This window comes from Girardinichthys multiradiatus, chromosome 2, assembly GCF_021462225.1.
Source record: "Girardinichthys multiradiatus isolate DD_20200921_A chromosome 2, DD_fGirMul_XY1, whole genome shotgun sequence".
NCBI lineage: Eukaryota > Metazoa > Chordata > Actinopteri > Cyprinodontiformes > Goodeidae > Girardinichthys > Girardinichthys multiradiatus.
This window is the reverse complement of record NC_061795.1, coordinates 39,682,325-39,707,551: the sequence shown is the minus strand read 5'-3', so window position 1 is coordinate 39,707,551 and position 25,227 is coordinate 39,682,325. Positions and strand designations below refer to the sequence as shown.

The window sequence follows — 25,227 nt, the reverse complement described above, 5'->3', positions numbered from 1 at the left end:
TGATTATTGAGTCACTTATTCGTGATCTGCTCCTTCTGCAGTCAGCAGGTCAGTGTGAGCTTTGCTGCAGTGGTCTGCCTATTATTTCAACCCAGGGAGAGTTGCAAATTACTCCTCATTTAAATAAATGAGGGATTCTTGATCCCAGGGCAAAAATGAAGAGATAGCAGCAAAGAGGGAGTGGGCTGGGGGAAGAATAACAAGTTGAAACGACAAGGGATGAAGCAAAAGAGAAAATAAGTGGGTGTGGAAAAAAGAGGGACAGAAGCAAGAGGAAGTTGCAGATTCTTGAGATATCGAAAACAAGAGCTGCAAAATTGAGAAGCTTGAAGGCCAGAGGAAGACAAAAAAAAGCTGATGTGGAAGAGGGCAGGGAGATGAGTACTGAATGATGAGGCTGAGAGAGAGACTTGTATATGAGTATCGGGTATTTCCCTGTTCCCATGGTAACGTACTTCCTTTGACTGCTCTAATTTCCACCCTCAGTGGGATAATGTTCCACATTACAGCTTTCCAAGCACATAAATACATGAACATACACACACAATCATCAAAACAGAGACTGTGTCCCTGATTGTTGCTGATAACTCTGCATATTTGACAGTATAACAATTATGAACACATAAGTCAGTCTTTGTTTTTAGCCCCAATTATTTTTAATGCATTAAAAAATTTGTGAATGAGTTTAAAAATCTTCTGCCAACTTTTATTTTCCATTAAACTTTTTTTATTCATTTATCTTCTATACCGCTTCTTCCATAGTGGGTCATGGGGGAGCTGGTGCCTATCTCCAGCAGTCTACGGGCAAGAGGCAGGGTACACCCTAGACAGGGCGCTAATATTTAAATTTCAAACTTTGAACATTTTTGCTAAAAGTAAAAAACAGAAAATGCTATTAAAGTTTTTCTTTGTTTCCATCCCATCATAAAATGCAGTGTTTTTTCCTCTAACTTGACTTTTGAAATCTAATATTTCTAAATAAAATGACTTCTAGTTTAGTTTCTCCAGCTCCTGGAAAGAACTGCCCCCAATCCGTTTCTTTCTATGAACTGGGTGGATTGGGTGTCCCTGTGGTGGATTGGCATCTATATTTCTGTATATAAACAACTATTTTACAAGACAAACAATAGCCCGGTCCCCTCATATAAGACATGTAGAGAATAAAGAACATTTATACAAAATAAAATTTACTGACAATGTGTGCTAATTCTGATTTTAGCCCATATATTTTTACTAAATCTTTTCACAAAGTAGATCAAAAGATTTTTAAATAACTTTTTTGTCAAATTAGGAATTTCTTGCCCCGTAATAAAATGTTTTTTAAAAAGTTAATCATCTTTAACCTTATTTTATTATCATTTGTAAACACTGCAAACACTAAATATTCACAACATTGTCCAACATCAGAGACAACAGAACACCTTAAAGTAGTCAACTGTGTTTTCTTTTAGTACCTTCCAATGCTGCATTACAAAGTAGTAATCTCAGTTCATCCTTATTCATTAAAGATTTACTGTAGATGTTCCGCACTAGTTGTTAGCTGTTTTGTGCATGTTTGAGTCCTTGCTCTCCCATTTATAGTAGAAAAAGAAAATAAGCCAATTATGATCCCTGACCAAGCAATTGGTGCATCCTGACATGATAGGATGGTTTGGACTTTGTTTATGTAGGTGCATGTTTTTGTAAAGTTGCTTTGTGAATTTCAATTTGTTTTTACATATTATTATGGTATACTTAATAATAATTGGCACATTTATTACATTTGAAAGACATTTACTAGCAAATGCAAATGTATATAGAGTCAGTATTTCCAGTGTTGATTCTCCATCTCCTTGTCAAGTTGGAGCTTCTAAACCAAATCCTGATTGATGGTGACTATTCTGGTCTGGATACAGCTCAGGTTTTTTTGCCTGCTCTCCATCCTTGTCTGTCCTGCAGAATTTGTCCTTGATGTTTTTTTGCACAGAAGTGGCCAATTCTGCCCTTCTTGTGAAAAGATTGTTTTCCGAATGTCTACACTTCACTGTGCATGTCCCTTTTTGTGGCACTAGTGGTCTTTATTTACAGTATTCAGACAGGATATGGGCAGAGAGAGAAGGAGGGAAGATGCATAGCAAAGGTCCCAAAATCAAACCCCAGACGACTGCGTCGAGGAGGAATAGCCCCGTATATGGGGCGCATGCTCTACCTCTACACCCCGTAGCGCCCCATCGCAATGCAAATTTATACAAAGTGATAATGGCTGTGTGCTTCTCTGTAGAGGAAACCTTTGCTAACACAAGAATACATTGATTTCAAAACCATCTGTCCCTTTTTCATAGGAATAATATTTCTGATAATGTTGGTAGAGATTTAAACTTGTCTCTTTGACAGCTAATAAAGCGTTTGCAACAATTTAAAATGCATTTGATAACTCGGCACACTAATCTAAAATGTAAACTGTCAGCTCAAAGCTGAAAACAGTTTGCAGCCACGACTCTTCAAATACTGAAATCCTTTGTGTTGTCGATTCTGTGAATTCTACAGATGCAGATCCATTTAAAAAGACAGATGATTGAGAAACAATCCATGCCTGTGGACAACCTCTGAATGTACCCACTGATAAGCTTGTTTTGCCATTTAATGCAAAAAGTTTGTAATTTAAGTAATAAAATAGAGTAATAAAAGTTTGTAATTTATTGCAAATGGAGAGAGCTGGAAAGGGCTTTATGCCTTGTTGCTTTTAATTAATCATGAGTGTGTAAATAATTGAACAAGTCATTGAGTTGGTGAATGGTCTGCTGTGTCAATAACTGTGACAGTGACTGTGTTGTAGATGGTTTCATTAACTACCTCATGGACTTCATGTTAGAACTAGTCAAATCTACTGTGGCATTCTGGGCAATAACACTATTAATTGTGTGATTATCTTAAATCTATGTAGAATCTCCCTAATTTATGTTTTACTGTTGACTAAATAATGTACTTTAATGTTTTGTGAATGTGTCTGTTGTAGTACTGGACGTTTGTTCTTCATGAATGCTTTCATTCATGCCACATAAGACTTCTTTTTATCAAACTTATCTTGAAGTCAAATTCCAGAGAGATTTGACTAAAAGCTTATGCTGAACATACAGTGGTTGGACAATGAAACTGAAACACTTGGTTTTAGACCACAATAATTTATTAGTATGGTGTAGGGCCTCCTTTTGCGGCCAATACAGCGTCAATTCGTCTTGGGAATGACATATACAAGTCCTGCACAGTGGTCAGAGGGATTTTAAGCCATTCTTCCTGCAGGATAGTGGCCAGGTCACTACGTGATACTGGTGGAGAAAAACGTTTCCTGACTCGCTCCTCCAAAACACCCCAAAGTGGCTCAATAATATTTAGATCTGGTGACTGTGCAGGCCATGGGAGATGTTCAACTTCACTTTCATGTTCATCAAACCAATCTTTCACCAGTCTTGCTGTGTGTATTGGTGCATTGTCATCCTGATACGCGGCACCGCCTTCAGGATACAATGTTTGAACTATTAGATGCACATGGTCCTCAAGAATGGTTCGGTAGTCCTTGGCAGTGACGCGCCCATCTAGCACAAGTATTGGGCCAAGGGAATGCCATGATATGGCAGCCCAAACCATCACTGATCCACCCCCATGCTTCACTCTGGGGATGCAACAGTCTGGGTGGTACGCTTCTTTGGGGCTTCTCCACACCGTAACTCTCCCGGATGTGGGGAAAACAGTAAAGGTGGACTCACCAGAGAACAATACATGTTTCACATTGTCCACAGCCCAAGATTTGCGCTCCTTGCACCATTGAAACCGACGTTTGGCATTGGCATGAGTGACCAAAGGTTGGGCTATAGCAGCCCGGCCGTGTATATTGACCCTGTGGAGCTCCCAACGGACAGTTCTGGTGGAAACAGGAGAGTTGAGGTGCACATTTAATTCTGCCGTGATTTGGGCAGCCGTGGTTTTATGTTTTTTGGATACAATCCGGGTTAGCACCCGAACATCCCTTTCAGACAGCTTCCTCTTGCGTCCACAGTTAATCCTGTTGGATGTGGTTCGTCCTTCTTGGTGGTATGCTGACATTACCCTGGATACCGTGGCTCTTGATACATCACAAAGACTTGCTGTCTTGGTCACAGATGCGCCAGCAAGACGTGCCCCAACAATGTGTCCTCTTTTTAACTCTGGTATGTCACCCATAATGTTGTGTACATTTCAATATTTTGAGCAAAACTGTGCTCTTACCCTGCTAATTGAACCTTCACACTCTGCTCTTACTGATGCAATGTGCAATCAATGAAGACTGGCTACCAGGCTGGTCCAATTTAGCCATGAAACCTCCCACACTAAAATGACAGGTGTTTCAGTTTCATTGTCCAACCCCTGTACATGTAAATATAATTCAATGCGTCTTTTGTGGACTTTTTGAAATCAATGGCATACAACTCTCTGTAATCGGGGACAGTGTTGTGGAAATTCTCTCTTTATGTGAGCTACCTTAAAATGCAATTTCCACGGATAATATCTGAATAAAACCTTACTTTCTCTTTGCCATTTCTCAATGCTGGACTAAGTCACTGACAGAAGAAGTGCACGCACAACCAACAACTCTGTAGAAACTTAGAGACTAACATTGAATCATGAGTGTGTTGTCATTATAGTTAGACTTAAAATAAAATGAATTATTAATTCTGGGTCCTCAAATCGACAGGTGTATATTGTACACGCCATGTTTCTGAGAGGAAATGTTGATATTTTTTTCCCTTGATGGCGGTTGAGCTTCTCTAAAGTTGGGTTTTATTATCAGTTGTGGACAAGAATCTATAGTCATCAGAAAATTGTGGTTCAGGTTATTAAGTGTGACAGACTGATCGACAGCCAATTTAAGACTCTCATGGACTTTCATATTTCTAGAAAGTGTCAACACCCCACAATTTGCGCTTATTTATTGTTGAAGCACTGGAAAAAAGGGGCATCCTCCCTCATGGTCAGTCTGTGAGGCTGTCTGGAACTAAGGAGTGTCTCGGTTTGTTGTCTTGACATCATGGTAGAATTTGACACGCTCAGGGCTTCATCTGCAATCATCAGGCATGTCTCTGGTCTGTTAATGAACTTGAGATCAAAGTAAAAACTAACGATGCCTGTCTTTAAAGGGTTTCTGGGCACATCACACTGGAAGGAGACCCTGAGGCAGGCCTGCAACTCACTGAAAGGGTCTATAGAGTATAGCTACTGTGTGTATATCCCTTCAGGCCTGAAAAGATGTTAAAGTGCGCCTTGAGGAGCTGGATACTGTTGATGGAAAGAGTGATGTTGGGGTTTCCCTCCTTGACCTGTAATCTCTATGACACAATCTCAGAAAAGCAAAAGTGTCACAATTCTTAATTCAAGTTTATTTTATAAAATAAATAATACATGTCATATGCAAAAAGACTTGTTAACATCACTAACATGTTTGTGCTTGGAGAATAAATTTAAAAAAATATGTTTGAGAACCAGAAAATATACAGATCCTAAAGTGTTAAACATAAATAAGTCACGTCTTTCTGTGGTTTTTCAAAGCAAATATGTACATTTAAAATCTCCTCAAACATTCCTCTTGTATGCTTACAATACAATTTAGACTTATCTTCCGACCACCACATGTGTAACATTAGCTTGAAGTTACTTTTAAGGCTTAAACGACAGGTTAGAAAACTAACTGCATACAACCTTGTAGAGCTTAAATAATGTTGACGGACCAGGTCCTGGGAGGGAAAAACCTTTGGATAACTACATTTGGATAGCTACATTACTATAGCGCAGTTTGACCCTCATGAGTAAAACTGACTGATTTTTTTGTAGAAAAGTGACTATAAGCTGCTTCCATTCACTGCTGCTGTGTTTTGCAAAACCACTGCATAGCTCACTATTATATTCTAGGAACTCATTCGTTGGAAGAAATGGGAGTTTAAATTACAATTTGTTTGTCCACAAGGATTCATTCACCACTGTGGTGGACTTGGCCCATCACATTGTTTTTAAATTCATACATACTTCAAGGCTGGACTATTGTAATTCTTTACTATCAGGATGTCCACAAAATGCAGTTAAAAGCCTTCAGCTGATTCAAAATGCTGCAGCAAGAGTTCTGATGAAAATTAAAAAGAGAGATAATATTTCTCCTACTTTAGCTTCCCTTCATTGGCTCCCTGTTAAATCCAGAATATAATTTAAAATTCTCCTCCTCACATATAATGTCCTTAATGATTTAGCTCCATCATACATCAGAGATCTGATTGTTCCATATGTTCCTAACAGAGCACTTCGTTCTCAGACTGCAGGTTTTGGTGGTTCCTAGAGTCTATAGAAGTAGAATGGGAGGCAGATCCTTTAGTTATTAGGCTCCTCTCCTGTGGAACCAGCTCCCGGTTTTGGTCCGTGAGGCAGACACCCTGTTTACTTTTAAGGCTAAGCTTAAAACTTTCCTTTTTGATAAAGCTTATAGTTAGAGTGGCTTAGGTTATCCTGAGCTATCTGTGTAATTATGCTGCTATAGGCTTAGGCTGCTGGAGGACATTATGACCACATTCACCCTCTTCGCTACATTCTCACACTACTCTCCAATTTTGCATTATTTGCAGTTATTTCAGCTTTTAACTTTGTTCTCTCTTTTCTCTTCCTAGAAGCTACACCTGGCCTGACTCTGTGTCTGCCTGTGACACCTTTCTGGAGAGGGGCATCATCCAAGCTTCTGCTGGCAACAACTTAATGCTCACTCTCTACCGATGATCCACATGGCCCTGTCTTTCAGTGTTTAACCCTTTCTCTCACCTAGACATGGCGATTGACTGAGCTTTTACTGTAACTAATTATATGTGCTCTCTTTCAGACTCTAACCTTGAAAACTGGCTCAGAGTTTCTGTTCTTTCTTTCTAGGTGAAACGACTAAAGGAGCTACATCCATTAACATTTACTTTTCCTTCCCATAGAAAGTACTCCTGGATCAGTGCTTCTTTGTTCTCTTTGTGTCTCTGCTCTGTTCTCTCAAACCTCCAGTCGGTCGTGGCAGATGGCCGCTCATACTGAGTCTGGTTCTGCTGGAGGTTTCTTCCTGTTAAAAGGGAGTTTTTCCTCTCCACTGTCGCTGCATGCATGCTCAGTATGAGGGATTGCTGCAAAGTCAACACCAGTGACTGTCCACTGTCTCTACATGCTCATCCAGGAGGAGTGAATGCTGCAAGTCACTGACTGGATGCAATCTGCTGGGTTTCCTTAGACAGAAAAACTTTTTACCCAATTTGAATAAATAACTGAATCTGACTGCACTGTTCAATTGTTAGGATTCATTGGAATGTATGTACCTGACTTTTGTGAAGTGCCTTAAGACAACATGTGTTGTGAATTGGCGCTATATAAATAAAACTGATTTGAATTGAACTGAATTAAATTCCTGAGTAGGGTGCTGGTTTGTTAGGTTTCTGAGTTATTGCTTAGATAACATCTCTCCTGATTTTTCTCCTCCTCACTGGATAAATCGCCATTTAAATGTTATGAACTTACATTCCAGCTGGAAATGTCGATATCACTACTTTTGTCTAGGTGACCATTGTGTTATGCACTGATGCCTGGCTGTTGTGTTCCATCCGCATTGTCATCCAGTTTTAGTACCTGCCGTCGGTGTGTTCGGCTGTCTGTGCTTTCTTTCTTTCTTTCTTTTTACTTATTTATTTATTGCATATTATTTAAGTTATGGAAACAAATCTAACTATGATGAATTATAAGCTGGAAAACAACAGAAGAGTTGTAATAGTGCTGATATATTTTCCCTAATTTAAAGTTTTAATATTCTACATTGTGTAAATGATAATATCTGCATTTCTCTTCAAAACAAACACTGTTTAATGTAACTGCAACCTTTAAAAGCTGCATCATAAAAATCTTTTGTACAAACACAAAATCGCTCTCTTAATTAAGATACTACAAAACTACAAATTAATTTAGCCTTCATAGGTAATGACTTTTATTGCGCGTTCATAAATAAAACTGAAAAGTGCTGGCTTACATTTTCATTTAGAAGAGAAATAATTAAGAAACAGTGAATTATGGTGGCAGAATGAATGACTGAAAATTATAGGAGGTGCTACAGTCTGTTTCTCTAAATTACCTCATTTTAAATTCATATTTAGTAAATGGAAGAAACTAATGCATCTGTTTAAACTCTTCATTGTAGGAGTCTAACCTCTGATAAACATGTTTTTCCCCTGTTTTTGTGCTTTTAATGCATTAGGACATTTAATGGTTATGATGAGCAGGAACCACCTTGGTTAAACATTTTAACTTTGGTTGTGTGAAACATTCAGAAAGCTAGTTTTGGAGATGTAAATAATCAGATTACCTGCAGGGTTGGAATTTGTAAACATTTGGAAGTGTTTATCACTCATTATTTAACATAGTCACTGTTTTTCCCAGAAATTAAATTTCTATCTGTTGTGTATGCTATAATAAAATTAACAATTGCTATTTAATTTAGCATTTACTCGACAGCAAAAGCTCAATCAGTTATTCTTTATTGTATCTTTGTATATAATTCAGGATGTTAGGGGGTTTTGTAATTCTGGTCACTTTTAAGGTAGTCGCTTTACTTACCAGCTTATTATTATTTTCTTACCAGGTCAGAGCAGGACATGTAGCGTGCTGCAAACATTTAATATTAGTTAATGACTCAATCTGAAGTTGTGTTTGTATCCAAGTCCACAGACAAAAACAGTTCTGCTTCTGCTCATTCCTTCTTGGTGTAACCTGCTGCCTTTACTGTAGCAGATTGTAACCCCCCAAAAACAACCCATTATTGGCTTTTACCCCTGAATAGCCTCAGTGTCTTCTACTCTTGGTGCAAATGACCACTGCACTATCATGAAAGGTTGTATGTTATGAAAGCAGTGATGTGTTTTTACTCTAGACATTTCTCTTTGCAAACACATCAGGAAATTGGGCATGAAACTTTCAGGATAATATAGTACCAGTACTTACCAGAACAAACCAGCTAATTTCTGCCCAAACCTAAAGGGAAGTTCTGTTGATTTCTGAATGAAAGAGCAAAAAGCAATACAGTAGTTCAATGAAAATAAAGACAGGAAGTGCAATACAATTCTGAAGTAAAGGCAGAGCATTCCACTACAAATTTGAACCACTTTCCCAGTAAGCTATTGTTAAGCACAAGTAAAATGAAAGGTTTCGAATTTTTCATGGTTTATGAATTAAGAGAAATATATATATAAAGTATTTAAGCATATAACTGTCAGTTTATTGGTTTAATTGTGCAGATACATGGATCCCACTATGGTGCTGAATGTTAACAGTGAGATTTGCAGGGCTTCAACCAAGCTAGAGAGTGGAAGTCTCGATATTTATCACCTCTGCAGGGCCAGCAGGGTCTGCGGGGAGCCGATGTGATCTCTGATTTGTTTTAGGGTGGCAGCATGGTTAATGGAGTGATAGTGATTAGATTAACAGAGACTGCCAGGCAATGCAGTGTTTCTAATTGAGTTGGTGGGACGTCCATGTGTGGTTTCCTGTCTATGTTAGTGTCTTTAGGTATTGTACGCAGATGGGCCATAATTCTGTCCGGTTTTATTGCCGTTATGGGTACTTCATGCTTACAAGCCCATGGAATCATTGCCTCATAAATTACATGCACACACAACAGCTGTCTTTACTGTGTGAAAGCCTCGTGTTCATTCATGCAGCTCAATGTTGCAGCACTGCCATTGCTTCATGAGAGCAATTTAAGTTAATGGCTGGTGATTAAAAAAAAGTAAAGGGATAAACAGTCATTACATCCTGGTAAAGCAAAATACTTGATCACCAACACACAGGTGTATGGAGTTGTGTTGAATAGTCAGAGCGTGCATGCTTATAACAGTTGCCTAATGTGATATTTTAACATCCCAATAACTGCAATAACACTACCAAAAACAATTAGATTAAAAACAGAATGGGTGTCCCCTGGGTTCAACTTCCAACATCAAACCAAGTTTTTTCTGTTAGTAAAGATGCAGAATGAGGATAAACCACAAGGAACAGGAGTATAAGACTGATTGTTGGTGCAACGTGAAAGTGAAAATAAGCAAAACATAAAACAGAGCTAACGTCAGAGTGGAGCTCAAGTACAACTTTTTTTGGTTAATTTAGAAATATGGAGGAAAATGGAGCTAAATACTTTGGAAATTGTGTTAGACTTTTGTTCCTTGTAAACTCTTAATATTTTAGAATACTTGCACTTTTCTTTGTTGTCAAAATGGTGCAATGTGCAATCAATGAAGACAGGCTACCAGGCTGGTCCAATTTAGCCAATTTAACACTTGGGATCTGATCAATAGGGATTAACCTTAGTAAATACATAATATATAAACCTACAGGGGTTGGACAATGAAACTGAAACACCTGTCATTTTAGTGTGGGAGGTTTCATGGCTAAATTGGACCAGCCTGGTAGCCAGTCTTCATTGATTGCACATTGCACCAGTAAGAGCAGAGTGTGACGGTTCAATTAGCAGGGTAAGAGCACAGTTTTGCTCCAAATATTGAAATGCACACAACATTATGGGTGACATAGCAGAGTTAAAAAGAGGACAAATTGTTGGTGCACGTCTTGCTGGCGCATCTGTGACCAAGACAGCAAGTCTTTGTGATGTATCAAGGGCCACGGTATCCAGGGTAATGTCAGCATACCACCAAGAAGGACGAACCACATCCAACAGGATTAACTGTGGACGCAAGAGGAAGCTGTCTGAAAGGGATGTTCGGGTGCTTACCTGGATTGTATCCAAAAAAACATAAAATCACGGCTGCCCAAATCACAGCAGAATTTCCACCAGAACTTACCGTCGGGAGCTCCACAGGGTCAATATACACGGCCGGGCTGCTGTAGCCAAACCTTTGGTCACTCATGCCAATGCCAAACATCAGTTTCAATGGTGCAAGGAGTGCAAATCTTGGGCTGTGGACAATGTGAAACATGTATTGTTCTCTGATGAGTCCACCTTTACTGTTTTCCCCAGTTTCATTGTCCAACCCCTGTATATACATACATACAGGGGTTGGACAATGAAACTGAAACACCTGGTTTTAGACCACAATAATTTATTAGTATGGTGTAGGGCCTCCTTTTGCAGCCAATACAGCGTCAATTCATCTTGGGAATGACATATACAAGTCCTGCACAGTGATCAGAGGGATTTTAAGCCATTCTAATTGCAGGATAGTGGCCAGGTCACTACGTGATACTGGTGGAGAAAAACGTTTCCTGACTCGCTCCTCCAAAACACCCCAAAGTGGCTCAATAATATTTAGATCTGGTGACTGTGCAGGCCATGGGAGATGTTCAACTTCACTTTCATGTTCATCAAACCAATCTTTCACCAGTCTTGCTGTGTGTATTGGTGCATTGTCATCCTGATACGCGGCACCGCCTTCAGGATACAATGTTTGAACCATTGGATGCACATGGTCCTCAAGAATGGTTCGGTAGTCCTTGGCAGTGACGCGCCCATCTAGCACAAGTATTGGGCCAAGTGAATGCCATGATATGGCAGCCCAAACCATCACTGATCCACCCCCATGCTTCACTCTGGGCATGCAACAGTCTGGGTGGTACGCTTCTTTGGGGCTTCTCCACACCGTAACTCTCCCGGATGTGGGGAAAACAGTAAAGGTGGACTCATCAGAGAACAATACTTGTTTCACATTGTCCACAGCCCAAGATTTGCGCTCCTTGCACCATTGAAACCGACGTTTGGCATTGGCATGAGTGACCAAAGGTTTGGCTATAGCAGCCTGGCCGTGTATATTGACCCTTTGGAGCTCCCGACGGACAGTTCTGGTGGAAACAGGAGAGTTGAGGTGCACATTTAATTCTGCCGTGATTTGGGCAGCCGTGGTTTTATGTTTTTTGGATACAATCCGGGTTAGCACCCAAACATCCCTTTCAGACAGCTTCCTCTTGCGTCCACAGTTAATCCTGTTGGATGTGGTTCGTCCTTCTTGGTGGTATGCTGACATTACCCTGGATACCGTGGCTCTTGATACATCACAAAGACTTGCTGTCTTGGTCACAGATGCGCCAGCAAGACCTGCACCAACAATTTGTCCTCTTTTGAACTCTTGTATGTCACCCATAATGTTGTGTGCATTTCAATATTTTGAGCAAAACTGTGCTCTTACCCTGCTAATTGAACCTTCACACTCTGCTCTTACTGGTACAATGTGCAATCAATGAAGACTGGCTACCAGGCTGGTCCAATTTAGCCATGAAACCTCCCACACTAAAATGACAGGTGTTTCAGTTTCATTGTCCAACCCCTGTATGTATATATATATATATATATATATATATATATATACAGGTCCTTCTCAAATAATTAGCATATTGTGATAAAGTTCATTATTTTCCATAATGTCATGATGAAAATTTAACATTCATATATTTTAGATTCATTGCACACTAACTGAAATATTTCAGATCTTTTATTGTCTTAATACGGATGATTTTGGCATACAGCTCATGAAAACCCAAAATTCCTATCTCACAAAATTAGCATATCATTAAAAGGGTCTCTAAACGAGCTATGAACCTAATCATCTAAATCAACGAGTTAACTCTAAACACCTGCAAAAGATTCCTGAGGCCTTTAAAACTCCCAGCCTGGTTCATCACTCAAAACCCCAATCATGGGTAAGACTGCCGACCTGACTGCTGTCCAGAAGGCCACTATTGACACCCTCAAGCAAGAGGGTAAGACACAGAAAGAAATTTCTGAACGAATAGGCTGTTCCCAGAGTGCTGTATCAAGGCACCTCAGTGGGAAGTCTGTGGGAAGGAAAAAGTGTGGCAGAAAACGCTGCACAACGAGAAGAGGTGACCGGACCCTGAGGAAGATTGTGGAGAAGGGCCGATTCCAGACCTTGGGGGACCTGCGAAAGCAGTGGACTGAGTCTGGAGTAGAAACATCCAGAGCCACCGATCACAGGCGTGTGCAGGAAATGGGCTACAGGTGGCGCATTCCCCAGACCTGGGAGACAGAGAAGCAGCACTGGACTGTTGCTCAGTGGTCCAAAGTACTTTTTTCGGATGAAAGCAAACTCTGCATGTCATTCGGAAATCAAGGTGCCAGAGTCTGGAGGAAGACTGGGGAGAAGGAAATGCCAAAATGCCAGAAGTCCAGTGTCAAGTACCCACAGTCAGTGATGGTCTGGGGTGCCGTGTCAGCTGCTGGTGTTGGTCCACTGTGTTTTATCAAGGGCAGGGTCAATGCAGCCAGCTATCAGGAGATTTTGGAGCACTTCATGCTTCCATCTGCTGAAAAGCTTTATGGAGATGAAGATTTCATTTTTCAGCACAACCTGGCACCTGCTCACAGTGCCGAAACCACTGGTAAATGGTTTACTGACCATGGTATCACTGTGCTCAATTGGCCTGCCAATTCTCCTGACCTGAACCCCATAGAGAATCTGTGGGATATTGTGAAGAGAACGTTGAGAGACTCAAGACCCAACACTCTGGATGAGCTAAAGGCCGCTATCGAAGCATCCTGGGCCTCCATAAGACCTCAGCAGTGCCACAGGCTGATTGCCTCCATGCCACGCCGCATTGAAGCAGTCATTTCTGCAAAAGGATTCCCGACCAAGTATTGAGTGCATAAGTGTACATGATTATTTGAAGGTTGACGTTTTTTGTATTAAAAACACTTTTCTTTTATTGGTCGGATGAAATATGCTAATTTTGTGAGATAGGAATTTTGGGTTTTCATGAGCTGTATGCCAAAATCATCCGTATTAAGACAATAAAAGACCTGAAATATTTCAGTTAGTGTGCAATGAATCTAAAATATATGAATGTTAAATTTTCATCATGACATTATGGAAAATAATGAACTTTATCACAATATGCTAATTTTTTGAGAAGGACCTGTATATATATATATACATACATATAACACATATCTGTATTAAACATACAGTAACACACCAGGGACACAGCGGGATTCATTTTCTTGCCTGAAGATGCTGATGCATGAGAAAGTTAATGAAGGAAAAGATCTTTATATCTTGGCCTTTTCTCACATATAAAAAAACTCACATGGAAATAAATAGAAATGCTGTGGTTTAAACATTTCTAGAGAAAAGCCAAAATTTCTATCTGTGGAACAAAAGTCCTGTAACCAATTCTTATTTCCTTATTCATGAATTGATGCTGAAGAAGGGATAATGTGTGAGCCACCCATTAATGATGGATTTCAGCTGAACAATGTTCAGATAAAGATTATTTTGCCCCAATACCGATCCAAGTCCCTTCAGATAAACTTTTTGCCAATACAAAGACTCATTCTGATGCATTCATTTCTTACAGCAGAGATTTGGTATGTTGAAAATATATATACTATGAAAAGTCCAACAGGAAATTCAAGTATATTCATATAGCATATTTGAAAACAACTGCAGTGTTGGCCCTGACTATATAAACAGAGAAAACAGAGTACATTAAAAACTATTTCCATAAGAACACTATAACACTAAGTACCTTTATAGTGTTCTTAAAAAGAATAATTTTGTTCCATAATATTTTTTTTCATTATCAAGATTTATAAACAGCACAAGGAATAAAAAATTTCTAGATAAATTTGTGGTTTTAGATGTTGCTCTGACTAACACCGGACATGAATAAGTTACAAGTGACATATTTTTCATGTTTTAAATGTTGACACACTACTTACATTTTTGCACTTTTCATTACAACTTTTTACAGCATCTTAATTTACTTCACAGCTGACAGTCTTAGACAGTAGGCCAGCATCAGAGATTGGGAGTTGGGATTCCCTCATTGATCAATCAAAAATGGCTGAATATGGACCCTCATCAAGCTCAGGGTCCTCTTTTTAAACTTTTATTAATTTCCTTTTACCTCCCAATTATACACTAATTTGTGGTGTTCTATAACATAAATTCCCCCCAAAATGCATTAAAGTCTGGGGTATGACTAGCTTTGCAAGGTCCTGTACTGGTAGCAAAATTTGTAAATACCATGATGAATTGGATGGGGCATTAAATGGTAGCAACCATCAAGCAAAGCAAGAGAGATTAACTGCATTGTAATAATAGTATACAGGTCAGCATGAACTGACCTCTTTGTTTCTCCTGTTTTGCAGTCCTTGCTGCTGATTCGCCAGGAGATGGTGGTGTCCCAGAAGAAGCTTGGCGAGTTTTGCGAGGCTCTGAAACAGTACCTGAAGAATGTTTCTGCTCAGAGAGACTGCTTTCAGTAAGTCTCATTAATGCTCCACATTTTTACAACTGCTGTGCTGCACAGAGCAGAACTGTAACCCATTTTAAATTATTAATGTGCTCCATTTTAAGTGTCAGAACCTCACAGTATTCCTCATTTTATTTAGCACTACCTCACACATTTCCTCCACTGGTGTTTCATTATTAGTAGTAGTTTGTATTCTTACACATACACCAAAAACAGTTTCACGTAAGGTGTGCACTTCATTACTTTGCAGTGGAAATCTGAAAATCAGCTTCAACTCCCTAGTGGTTTAGGTCAGTGAAAAGATAATACCCAGTGCATATAATAATACGGCTTTTATTTGGTCTGATATAGAGATGCTGTAACTATTAGAAACCTCCTGCTTCCCCTACGCAGATTCAGCTACAGAATGCTGTGAAACACTAATATCCAGAGAGATTTCCCTAAATCCCAGACTTAATATGCTCCATGTACTGTCCAGAGTGTTATTCAGTTTTTGCCCTTGGCAAAGTGTGAAGGTTCTGGGTCTGCCTCAAAACCTTTTATATTACACATTCGGCCACCATTTACTGGCATCTGAACTAGAAGGTAAAGAAACTGCATGAGGAACAGAAGCAAAGGTATAAATCTTGACAGCTACACAGAAAGGTTAAATGAACAGGGAAAAGCCTGATACGTTCAGGATTTATTATACTATCACCATCCTTTTTAAAACAATATTTCCTGTCGTCTTGTTGTGCAGAAGAAAGCTTGTAGACTAAGTGTTAAAAGTGACAAATTGGTTTGTGTTTTAATTGAAATATGAAAAAACAATTTTCCATACAAGTCAGACAAACATTTAAATTAAACCCAATAAGTGGTTCAAAAGAGCAAACCGTATCTGTTTTTTGTTGCCATTTATTTAATAAGGAAGGTTCGAAAGGGGTAACTTTTTAAAGGAGGTCAAGAAAAAGATGGTGCCATATATACAACAGAGGAATTTTGCAGATGAAACAAGCCAAGCCAACTTTATTGACCAAAGTGCTGGACAACAAGAATGATTAAAATAAACGAACAAAACAAAATAACAGAGGAGCATTTGTAAACTACACAACAAAAATCCAACAAATTACTCAAACAGACCAAAATCAATAGAAACAGCAGGAGGTTACCCTGAAGTTGAGCACTTAACATTTGAAACATCCAGGGGGGTCATTTTGATTCTGCTCGACCATCCTAAACAATGATGAAGATTTACAGACGGTGCATAAGTAGAATAAAAAATGCAACAAAACAAAGCATTCGAGTTCAAAACATCACCTTAATAAAATGAACTGGGTTGTACTTCCTGGTAGGAATGGGCAATTATTTTACCATTACTATTGTGGTGAAATTCTTTTTATCGTCATAAGAATTTTTATTTATGGCAACAACGATAAACTAACCATCATTTTTACAACCCCAACAACAGAAATTATCATTGGGATTGTTCCTTTGGTTTTGGCTCCATGAGTGGATCAACAAACATCAATATCTCTCTCTCTCTCTCTCTCTGATATTTGTCTCTATTAGCAGATTTAAATATTGACATTTTTCTCATCCATCTTTGCAAAATATTTTTCAGACTCAGTGAGACTGGGTAAAAAGATGGCCTCTGTCAACAGTATTTTAAAACTTGGGAAAGGAAGTTTATTGTACTTAGGTCTAGAGTTTGACTAGACACATGAAGACACTTTGATTTAAACTTTGGCTACATGTTTGGGATTATTGTCCTCCTTTAAGGTGAACTTCCATCCCAATTTACAGTCTTTTTAAGCTTCTAACAGGTTTTTTTCCAGGATTGTGTTGTATTTCACCCTATCATTATCTTTTCTGATCAGCTACCTTGTCCCTACTGAGGAAAATCATCTCCGCAGCATGATGTGGAGGAACCATGTTCCCCTCAGGGAATAGTGTGTTCAGGGTAATGTTCCGTGTTGCTTTTCCACCACCCATAGTATTTTCCAGGTCTGATGGTTAATTTGGATTGTCATAGATAGGTCTGGATAGATTAAGCAGTTGGCTGCACTAGATTATATTTAAGGTTGTCATGGTAAGGGAGATGCTATACACATCTATTACACATTTTTAAAATTTTCATTTCTAAAAAAAAATAAATGAAATTGTGTTATTGTTCATCTCCTTAACAATACGTGCTACTTTGTGTTAGTCTACCACATATAATTCTAAGAAAATACATTGGTGTTTGTAGTCATAACGTGACGTGGGCAGTAAATGCTTTTTCAAGGCACTGTTCATCTTAATGCGGTGGGGAATATGCGATTTAAAACCTGAACCAGTAACAGAACTATGAAGAAGCCCCCATCAGCCAGTACAGCAGTTGGTTACCATGGAAACTGAATGCCGGCTGGGGGAAGGACATTGCTGCCAAATAGTTACACTGATTTCCTTGGTAAGTTTTTCCGTTGCTTAAGTATCAAAAGATGTGACAGTTGCTGCTTATCCCCCAGCTCCAGTGTGATATTATGATATTAATGAAATGACAATAAATTTGTTGTTTTTACTCTGGAAAGAATTTTAAAAGATAAAATTTTTAAAAAGCACTATGATCTATCGCTGTTTTATATATAACACACAGCTCTGTGAAGCTTGAAATTAGAAATACATTAAAGCTTTATACATTTAAAAAGAGAAAATCATTGTATATAGGAGTTAGTGTTTTGTTTCTCATGGCTTTCAGGCTTGGGCTCTGTTCTAACAGATAAAACTTCCCTTTCCAAGTTGCACACTATTTACTGTTTGCTCCTGCAGAATCCCTAGGATTAAATGCTTGTCAGGTATCAATAAATAGCACAGACAGCATACAGTCTGATGTTGCGGTTGGTCTTTTTTGGGTTCAGCAGGTTTAGGCGAAAGATTTGTTAGTGGAGGAAGGTTACTTGTAAATGTTTTTCAGTCCTGCTTTTTTATATTTCATAAAGTCTTTTATAAAAGGTTGTTTTCTCTCTGCTTTCCCAACTCATTATGATTTAATGTGTGTGTGTGATTACATGCAAAACACTTAATTAAACCGTCAAGTAGAGTTTAGAATGCACAGCTTATTTCTTCTGAGGCCCTGTTGCAGTTCCCCCACTGCCCTCTACAGTTCAAGAGAAGAACTGCATGCGCGCTCATAGAGTTTACTCATAGAGCTCCGATGTTGAATCAGTAGTAATCAAAAATACATTAATGCAAAACAATGTCTGATTACTGTGCAAAGAAAAGATCTTGAATGCAACTTTTACATTTCAATTTTATTGCAACAGTTTAGTTTACATTGTCATTTTTCTGAATCAACTGTTTGTAACAGCACCATGTAGAGACGTGTTACTGGGATGTATTCAGCAAGAAGTAAATAATTTCCTGAACAATCATAGCTCATATGGTTATTAATCAGATTAATTAGCTACCTTCATGCTTCCTTAGCTATTTAATTCCCTGTCAATCAAATTTTGTTGTTAAATTAACAAAAACAAAACTGTTTATTTTATGCACAGTCCATTTGTATCCAATGCTGTTTCAGAGAATTTCCTTAAATCCAATTAATTTCAGTCACAATTCATAATTAAGACTAAAGTTAAATTTATTTCAGTTCCATTATTGTCCAATCCAACTCATCAACACACAGGCTTAGTGAAGACTATTGAAAAGGAAGTTGCTCCAATCAGGTTGCTTTTTATGCTGGTTTTAAGTCAAAGATGCATATTTCTTTACCTGCAAAATTACATTTTTGTTCCTTCCTTCCAATCCTTTAATCTATCAATTGTTGCCTCCTTTCTTTCTTCAAATATCATTCGTTCCTTCTCTCCATCCATTCAAATCTTTATCAAACTATTAATCTTTTATCCATCCATACATCCATTCTTTCTAGTGAACCTTCGGTTCTTCTGTAAACCATTCAATGATCTCAAACATATTCGATAAATTACTTTGAAAATGTGATTTATTTCAGTAACTCAGCTCACTAAGTGAAATATATTATATACATCAACTGCACATAGACTGATGTTTTCAAGCCTTTATTTCTATTACTTATGATTTTCTACTTATATCTAATAAAAACATGACATTTAGGATTAAAATATTAAACCAGATCATTAAATATTCTTAATATGGATATGTGGGCTTAGAAGTATGTTTAATACCTGCTTAAATGTTATTTTTAAAAGGTACTTTTAAATCTGACAAACGAGCCTCATTAGAATGCATGTTCTAACTTTTTGAATGTATTTTTTAACCAGCAATAGCCAGTTTTATCTGTCAATCTTTTCCCTCTTTCTTCTTTCGCCCATTATTTGTTCCTTCTCCCTGTCTCTCAACCCTCATTTTTCAAACCTTTTGTCCATCTTTCCATCCAGCTTACCAAACCATCTATCCAGTCAAATCCATCCCTTGTTCCTACCTTCCCTCTGTCCACCTACCTATCATTTACCAAACCATTCTTCCATGGTCAATCCAATTCAGTCTAAAATATATAAAACTTCAGATTTAAACCAAAGTTTATACAGCCCACCTCAGTCAAATTCTGTTTAACACAATCAGTGCAGTTACTATTCGGTCGTATGCACAAAAAATCTTAAACAGCCTTGTTCAATATGTTATCCAGCACAGATATGACCCCATTAAACAAAATCTAAATAAATACAAACCCAATTGAGCCTACTATAGAGAAATCAAAATCAAAATCCATTTTAAGTCTGTTTCAAACAAATAAATTTTGATACAATGCATTCTAGAAACATTAAGGTTTCTGTTTATTGCAATGTTATCCATTTCAACAAAACCTCAACATGGAGTCTTGGGTAGTTACAGTTCCTATGCTCTTCAAGCCCAACGAGAGGCGCTGCAGCCATGTCCACTGTTATTTCCAACGTAAACTTAAATGGGTTTCATCCTCATTAAGGTCATTTGTTTTTATTCAAATTGGCTCTTCTGACAGAACAAAATATTTTATTCTAATTATTCTCATGAACCTTCGGGTCTCATTTTTCCCTCCAGCACCTAAATGCATCACTCAATGGTTAAACTGACACTACTGAAAGTGCTGGAAATAGATCCCACGTTGACAACTACAAGCTCCTTGTTGGATTCCTCCAACACATTTGTGCTCCTCTAGAAGCAATAATGCAGCAGGTTGTTTATTACTGCGAAATAAACACTGAAACGCTTGAGTGAAATCCAATACAGATATCTGCCATTTGCTCGTACTGTTCAGGTTTATTCTGGTTTTTTATGGATACAGGTCTTGATGGAAAAAAATTTCAGATGCTTTGTATTATCATTTATCTGATGTCTTGTTTCATAGTATTGTCCACTTTTTCTTGACACCTATATTTTCTTGTTCTTTTTTTCTAACTACCATTATTGCTGTCTTCCGGTGTAACAAATGTACACATCCATCTCCTCCTCTCATCTTGTTGTTTCTTCATGATAGGTATTATTTAATCAACTCAAAGGGAAGGAACGACACAGAGTCAGTTATACTTGCGGCAAGGGTAGCTGTGCAACACAAACTACAAAGTATTAGCCCCCTCTCTCTTTATTTATACATGCTTGGTCACACACAGTTCAAACATCATTCAGGGTGTGTGTGTGTGTGTGTGTGTGTGTGTGTGTGTGGTCAGAAAGGTTAGGGTTCATTTGTCTTGATTATAAACAAACAGAGGAAGTGGGAAGCTAGTGAATAGCCCCCAGATGCTGCTAATAAAATAATAAAAGAATAAAAGAATAAAAGCATAACTCATTCTTGTTATGCTTCCCTTCCTATAAAATGTAAGGAGGGAAAAGCACTTAGATGAGTGATAAACAATACAAAAATCATAAAAACCCTAACAGTTCCCCCTGTTTTATCACGAAAAAGTCATGAGTAAATACATGTAAAATGAAACACTCTATGTGAGCACAAACCCACAGGACGGAAAACAGATTATTTTGTGGGAAACACTTACACGGTTCCTCCGCCCCTAGGCAACCACCAATCATGGCAGAGTGAAACAATATAATAAAACAAAGAAACAAAATGTAATAATAAAAAATATATATAAAAGAATTAAAACAAGCCTTGTTCATATCATCTTTGCACTTTTTCTCATTTCACTTAAACAGCAACTTCTTTCGATTTTGTGCTATAAGGTCACTTTATGAAGTACAATTATGAATACACTCAGGCATTGAAGATATATTCATTTACAACATGTCATCATAATCATCTGCTTTTGGGTTTAGTGTGGTGTCAACATTTACACACGGTATTTAAAGAGTATATGGGTGTTATCTCCACTTAAAAGAGTTTGTGTTTTACGGCCCAGACCCTCCTTGGGTTCAGAGGTGACAAAGTTATCTAGGAACAGACCTAACTACGCTTCCTGAGACATCACCCTAAATGATGGGTCTTAACCACTAAACTTCTGATAATGGCTTTTACAGCTTCCTCCCCTAACACAGATGTTCTGAGTAGTGAGGTAACCTAAAGGTCATACACTTTGGAACACTTAATAAAATAATTTCCATTACAACTCCTTTCTTCTGATAATGAAAGCAAACCTCAAAAAAAACAAATTATAAACACAACTTAAAACAAAACATAAATCCTGCTGCCTCTCCTGAGTGGCTTCTATGCTTCAAGCTGCCCTGTTACCAGTCTGGTACTGCTGTCGTAGGAAGCTCCTCTAGAAATATATTTAGAAACAGGAACTCTAACCTGCTGGAAGTTAGGCTTCCATAGTCCGACTAAACAACGGTGGAAATGAACACATTCAAATTTGTAATAATACCATAATGATAGACATCAAGCAATAAACATGAAAGTTAAATAAAAACAGCTGAGATTTCCTCCTCAGAGTCAGTCTCGCTGTCAAAGTGGGAGAAAAGAATTTGTCTGACCCTTGCTGTCCAGGCAAAGGAGCGCCTAGTAGCCACCAAATGTTAAGAAATTAAGGAGAATAAGCATCATGGCGCATGTTTGACTGTCTCTCTGTTGCAAACATCGCCAGTCCATCATCCAGAGAAAGGTTATGTGCAAATGTGTAGAGGTCTTCCCTTGTCCACTTTAACTTCTCCAGGAGGGAGAAAGAAGAAACTTTGCTCCTGCCTGTTTCCCTTCTGCCCGCATAACATGCTTTCAATATAAATCCAGTGGATCGCTCTTCTGGTTCTGGCAAACAGCATGGATCGTTGTCCATCTCAGTGGGTCCAGACTTCTTCTGAGTTTCGTTTTTTTTTTTCTTGTAGAAAGTCACACTGCGATTTTCAACATGCAGGAAGGCAAATCTCTCTCTTTCAGGCCGTGCTGGAGAAGCGTCTCTGGCGGAGTAGCCTTGGAGAAGGGCAGGTTTCTAAAATCCAGACTCAAAAACGCAGATGTTGAACTCAAATCCCATACATGTGTGTATGTGTATGTGTGTGAGAAGCAGATGAAAAAGTTTAGTATAGGTTCAGATTTTGCACACAGAAATATTAACAGTCAGTCAGTCAGTTGTCCACCATAATATGCACTATACTCCTTTCTTTTCCGACTGATCGCAATATTTAAGACAAACGAGACTTCCTGCAGGAAGGTTTTAACTCTTTAACCCCTTAATTGATGCACTCTGTGCTTTTTAATCTTTTTCTTCTGTTTCTTATTTTTCTCATCTCCATCCATCAACTGTTTTACTTGAAACTATCTAAACTATTTAACTTATTTACACTCAAACTTCCACTTTGTGAAAAACCAAACTTATCTTCCCAAATTAAAGCACAATTAACACAATCATCCCCACCTTGATGTTTAGGAGATGATGGTTAATGTGTAATAAAAATAGGAAGAACAATAACATAGCACTCACACAGTTAGTATTTTAACATATTTATGTCCCTTCAGCAATATGTATGGTCGACCTAGCTCAGTTTATGAGCTCTCTTTATTATTCAACACTTAATTTCATTCCCTTCCGGTGTAATGTTACCAACCAAATGGTCCAGTTCACTTTACGGCGCTTAGTCGTCTCTGATCTCTTTGCGGCGAGATCCTACCTAAATTTATCACTATTTCTTTGCGCCGAAATAAAACCTTCCTAATGCAGTGTCCTTAACCGGTGACACACTACCAAACGACTTTTAAGTACTTTTCTTCTTTTATTTCTATAGCACTTACTCTTATCTCATGTACTGTATTTTAAAACTGTCTCACCTCGGAGTTGACTTCTAGGTGACTCTGTCGGACCCCCCAGGGTCACCTGGCATCGAGCAAGACAATAACCCACCGGCCAGATGCGAACGTCACACACCAGGACTTTCAGCCACCAGGCCTAGGTGCGGCTGTGCGGCAGCGCTTAACTCGACGTCAGGCTGTTCCCGGAGATCCGCCAGTCACTGCAAAGAAAGATAAAATCCGTTTAGTTCTTATAATATCCGGCTCGAAGGACCAAATTAATGATAGATTTTATTTAGTCGACTCAGAGGTAAGGAACGACACAGAGTCAGTTATACTTGCGGCAAGGGTAGCTGTGCAACACAAACTACGAAGTATTAGCCCCCTCTCTCTTTATTTATACATGCTTGGTCACACACAGTTCAAACATCATTCAGGGTGGGTGTGTGTGTGTATGTGTGTGTGTGGGGTCAGAAAGGTTAGGGTTCATTTGTCTTGTTTATAAACAAACAGAAGAAGTGGGAAGTGGGGACCTGGTGAATAGCCCCCAGATGCTGCTAATAAAATAATACAATAAAAGAATAACTCATTCTTGTGACCATCTCCCTTCCTATAACATGTAAGGAGGGAAACGCACTTAGATGAGTGATAAACAATACAAAAATCATAAAAACCCTAACACTTCATCTACTCATTCTTGTTTCCCTTTCCTACAGTGTGACTGCGGTTCGTCTGCCAGATGGTTTATCCTTCGTTGTCTACGAATTCTGGGATGGAGAGAAGGAGTGGAAAAGGTGAGTGTGGAAGAAAACCCTTCTTAAAAGGACAGCCAATGATGCTTTATGCCTGGCTGCTTGGGACTGCTGTTGCCTCCCAGAGCCCAGTCTACCTACCCTTTGCTGCTCTTATGTCTGGTTCACATGGCAAGATTTTAAAATTGTCAGTTGATTTTCAAAACCTGAGAAGGCCCCACATGTGACGATAAAATAAATCATAAGATATAAGAGGTTTGGTCCTACAGTGTTATGTACAGCCACACAATAAGCACAACACACGGCACACAGATTTCACTCAAAACATTCAGATGTTAGACGGGAAATCTTGCAAACCCTCTCGAGATCAAATGTGTGCTCAGAATAATTACCATTCGTGTTTCATCACCTTGTTTTCTGATTGGCTACAAGTCACATTGGCTGCATGCTCATTTGTCCTCAGGAACACCCCACGTGATAGGATATCTTTTTCTTCTAACACACCCTACACAACAAAAATATCTCATTACATTATCTTAAGAGCCATTACGATGATCAGTGCATGTCGGAAAGGACAAATCTGGTCAAAAATGGGCATACAAATCCTGCCGTGTGAACCAGGCATTAGGGGCTGTGGATTGCAGGCGTTCTAACATTCTCCCCACACTTACAAATGTACACTTCCAGGTGTCAAACTTGCACCCACTCAACACAAACACTTATTTCTACACATATGCCCACCCACCATCACACACCAACACACGATTACTCAAATTGGCTGAAGATCATACAAACACAGGTTACCGTACCATCAATGTGGCCTGCTGGAGTGTATCTGGAGTTAATGAAATTAGTCAGGCAATTATGATACTGTCTTGAAATATCCTTTTTGTAAAGCAAAACTGCCCTGACACATGTAGGCAACCATCTGCTCCATATGGTACGCCTGAAACGCCGCGACAGAATACGTTAAAAAATAGATGAACGCTTGGGTTTAAAAATAGTGTGAGGTGCAGTACCTCTTCACATTTTTTCACATTGCAT

At 38.7% G+C, this 25,227-nt stretch overlaps 1 protein-coding gene across 3 annotated transcripts in view; it reads left to right on the top strand.

Moving 5' to 3' along the window:
* The window catches only part of necab2 (N-terminal EF-hand calcium binding protein 2), a 231,945-nt gene that overhangs the window by 187,921 nt on the left and 18,797 nt on the right, over positions 1 to 25,227 (top strand). For all 3 annotated transcript variants that reach the window (XM_047345707.1, XM_047345691.1, XM_047345697.1), the window contains 2 exons: positions 15,182 to 15,294; positions 24,148 to 24,225. In XM_047345707.1, coding sequence (XP_047201663.1) covers positions 15,182 to 15,294; positions 24,148 to 24,225 — 191 coding nt within the window. The remainder of the gene's footprint in view (positions 1 to 15,181; positions 15,295 to 24,147; positions 24,226 to 25,227) is intronic.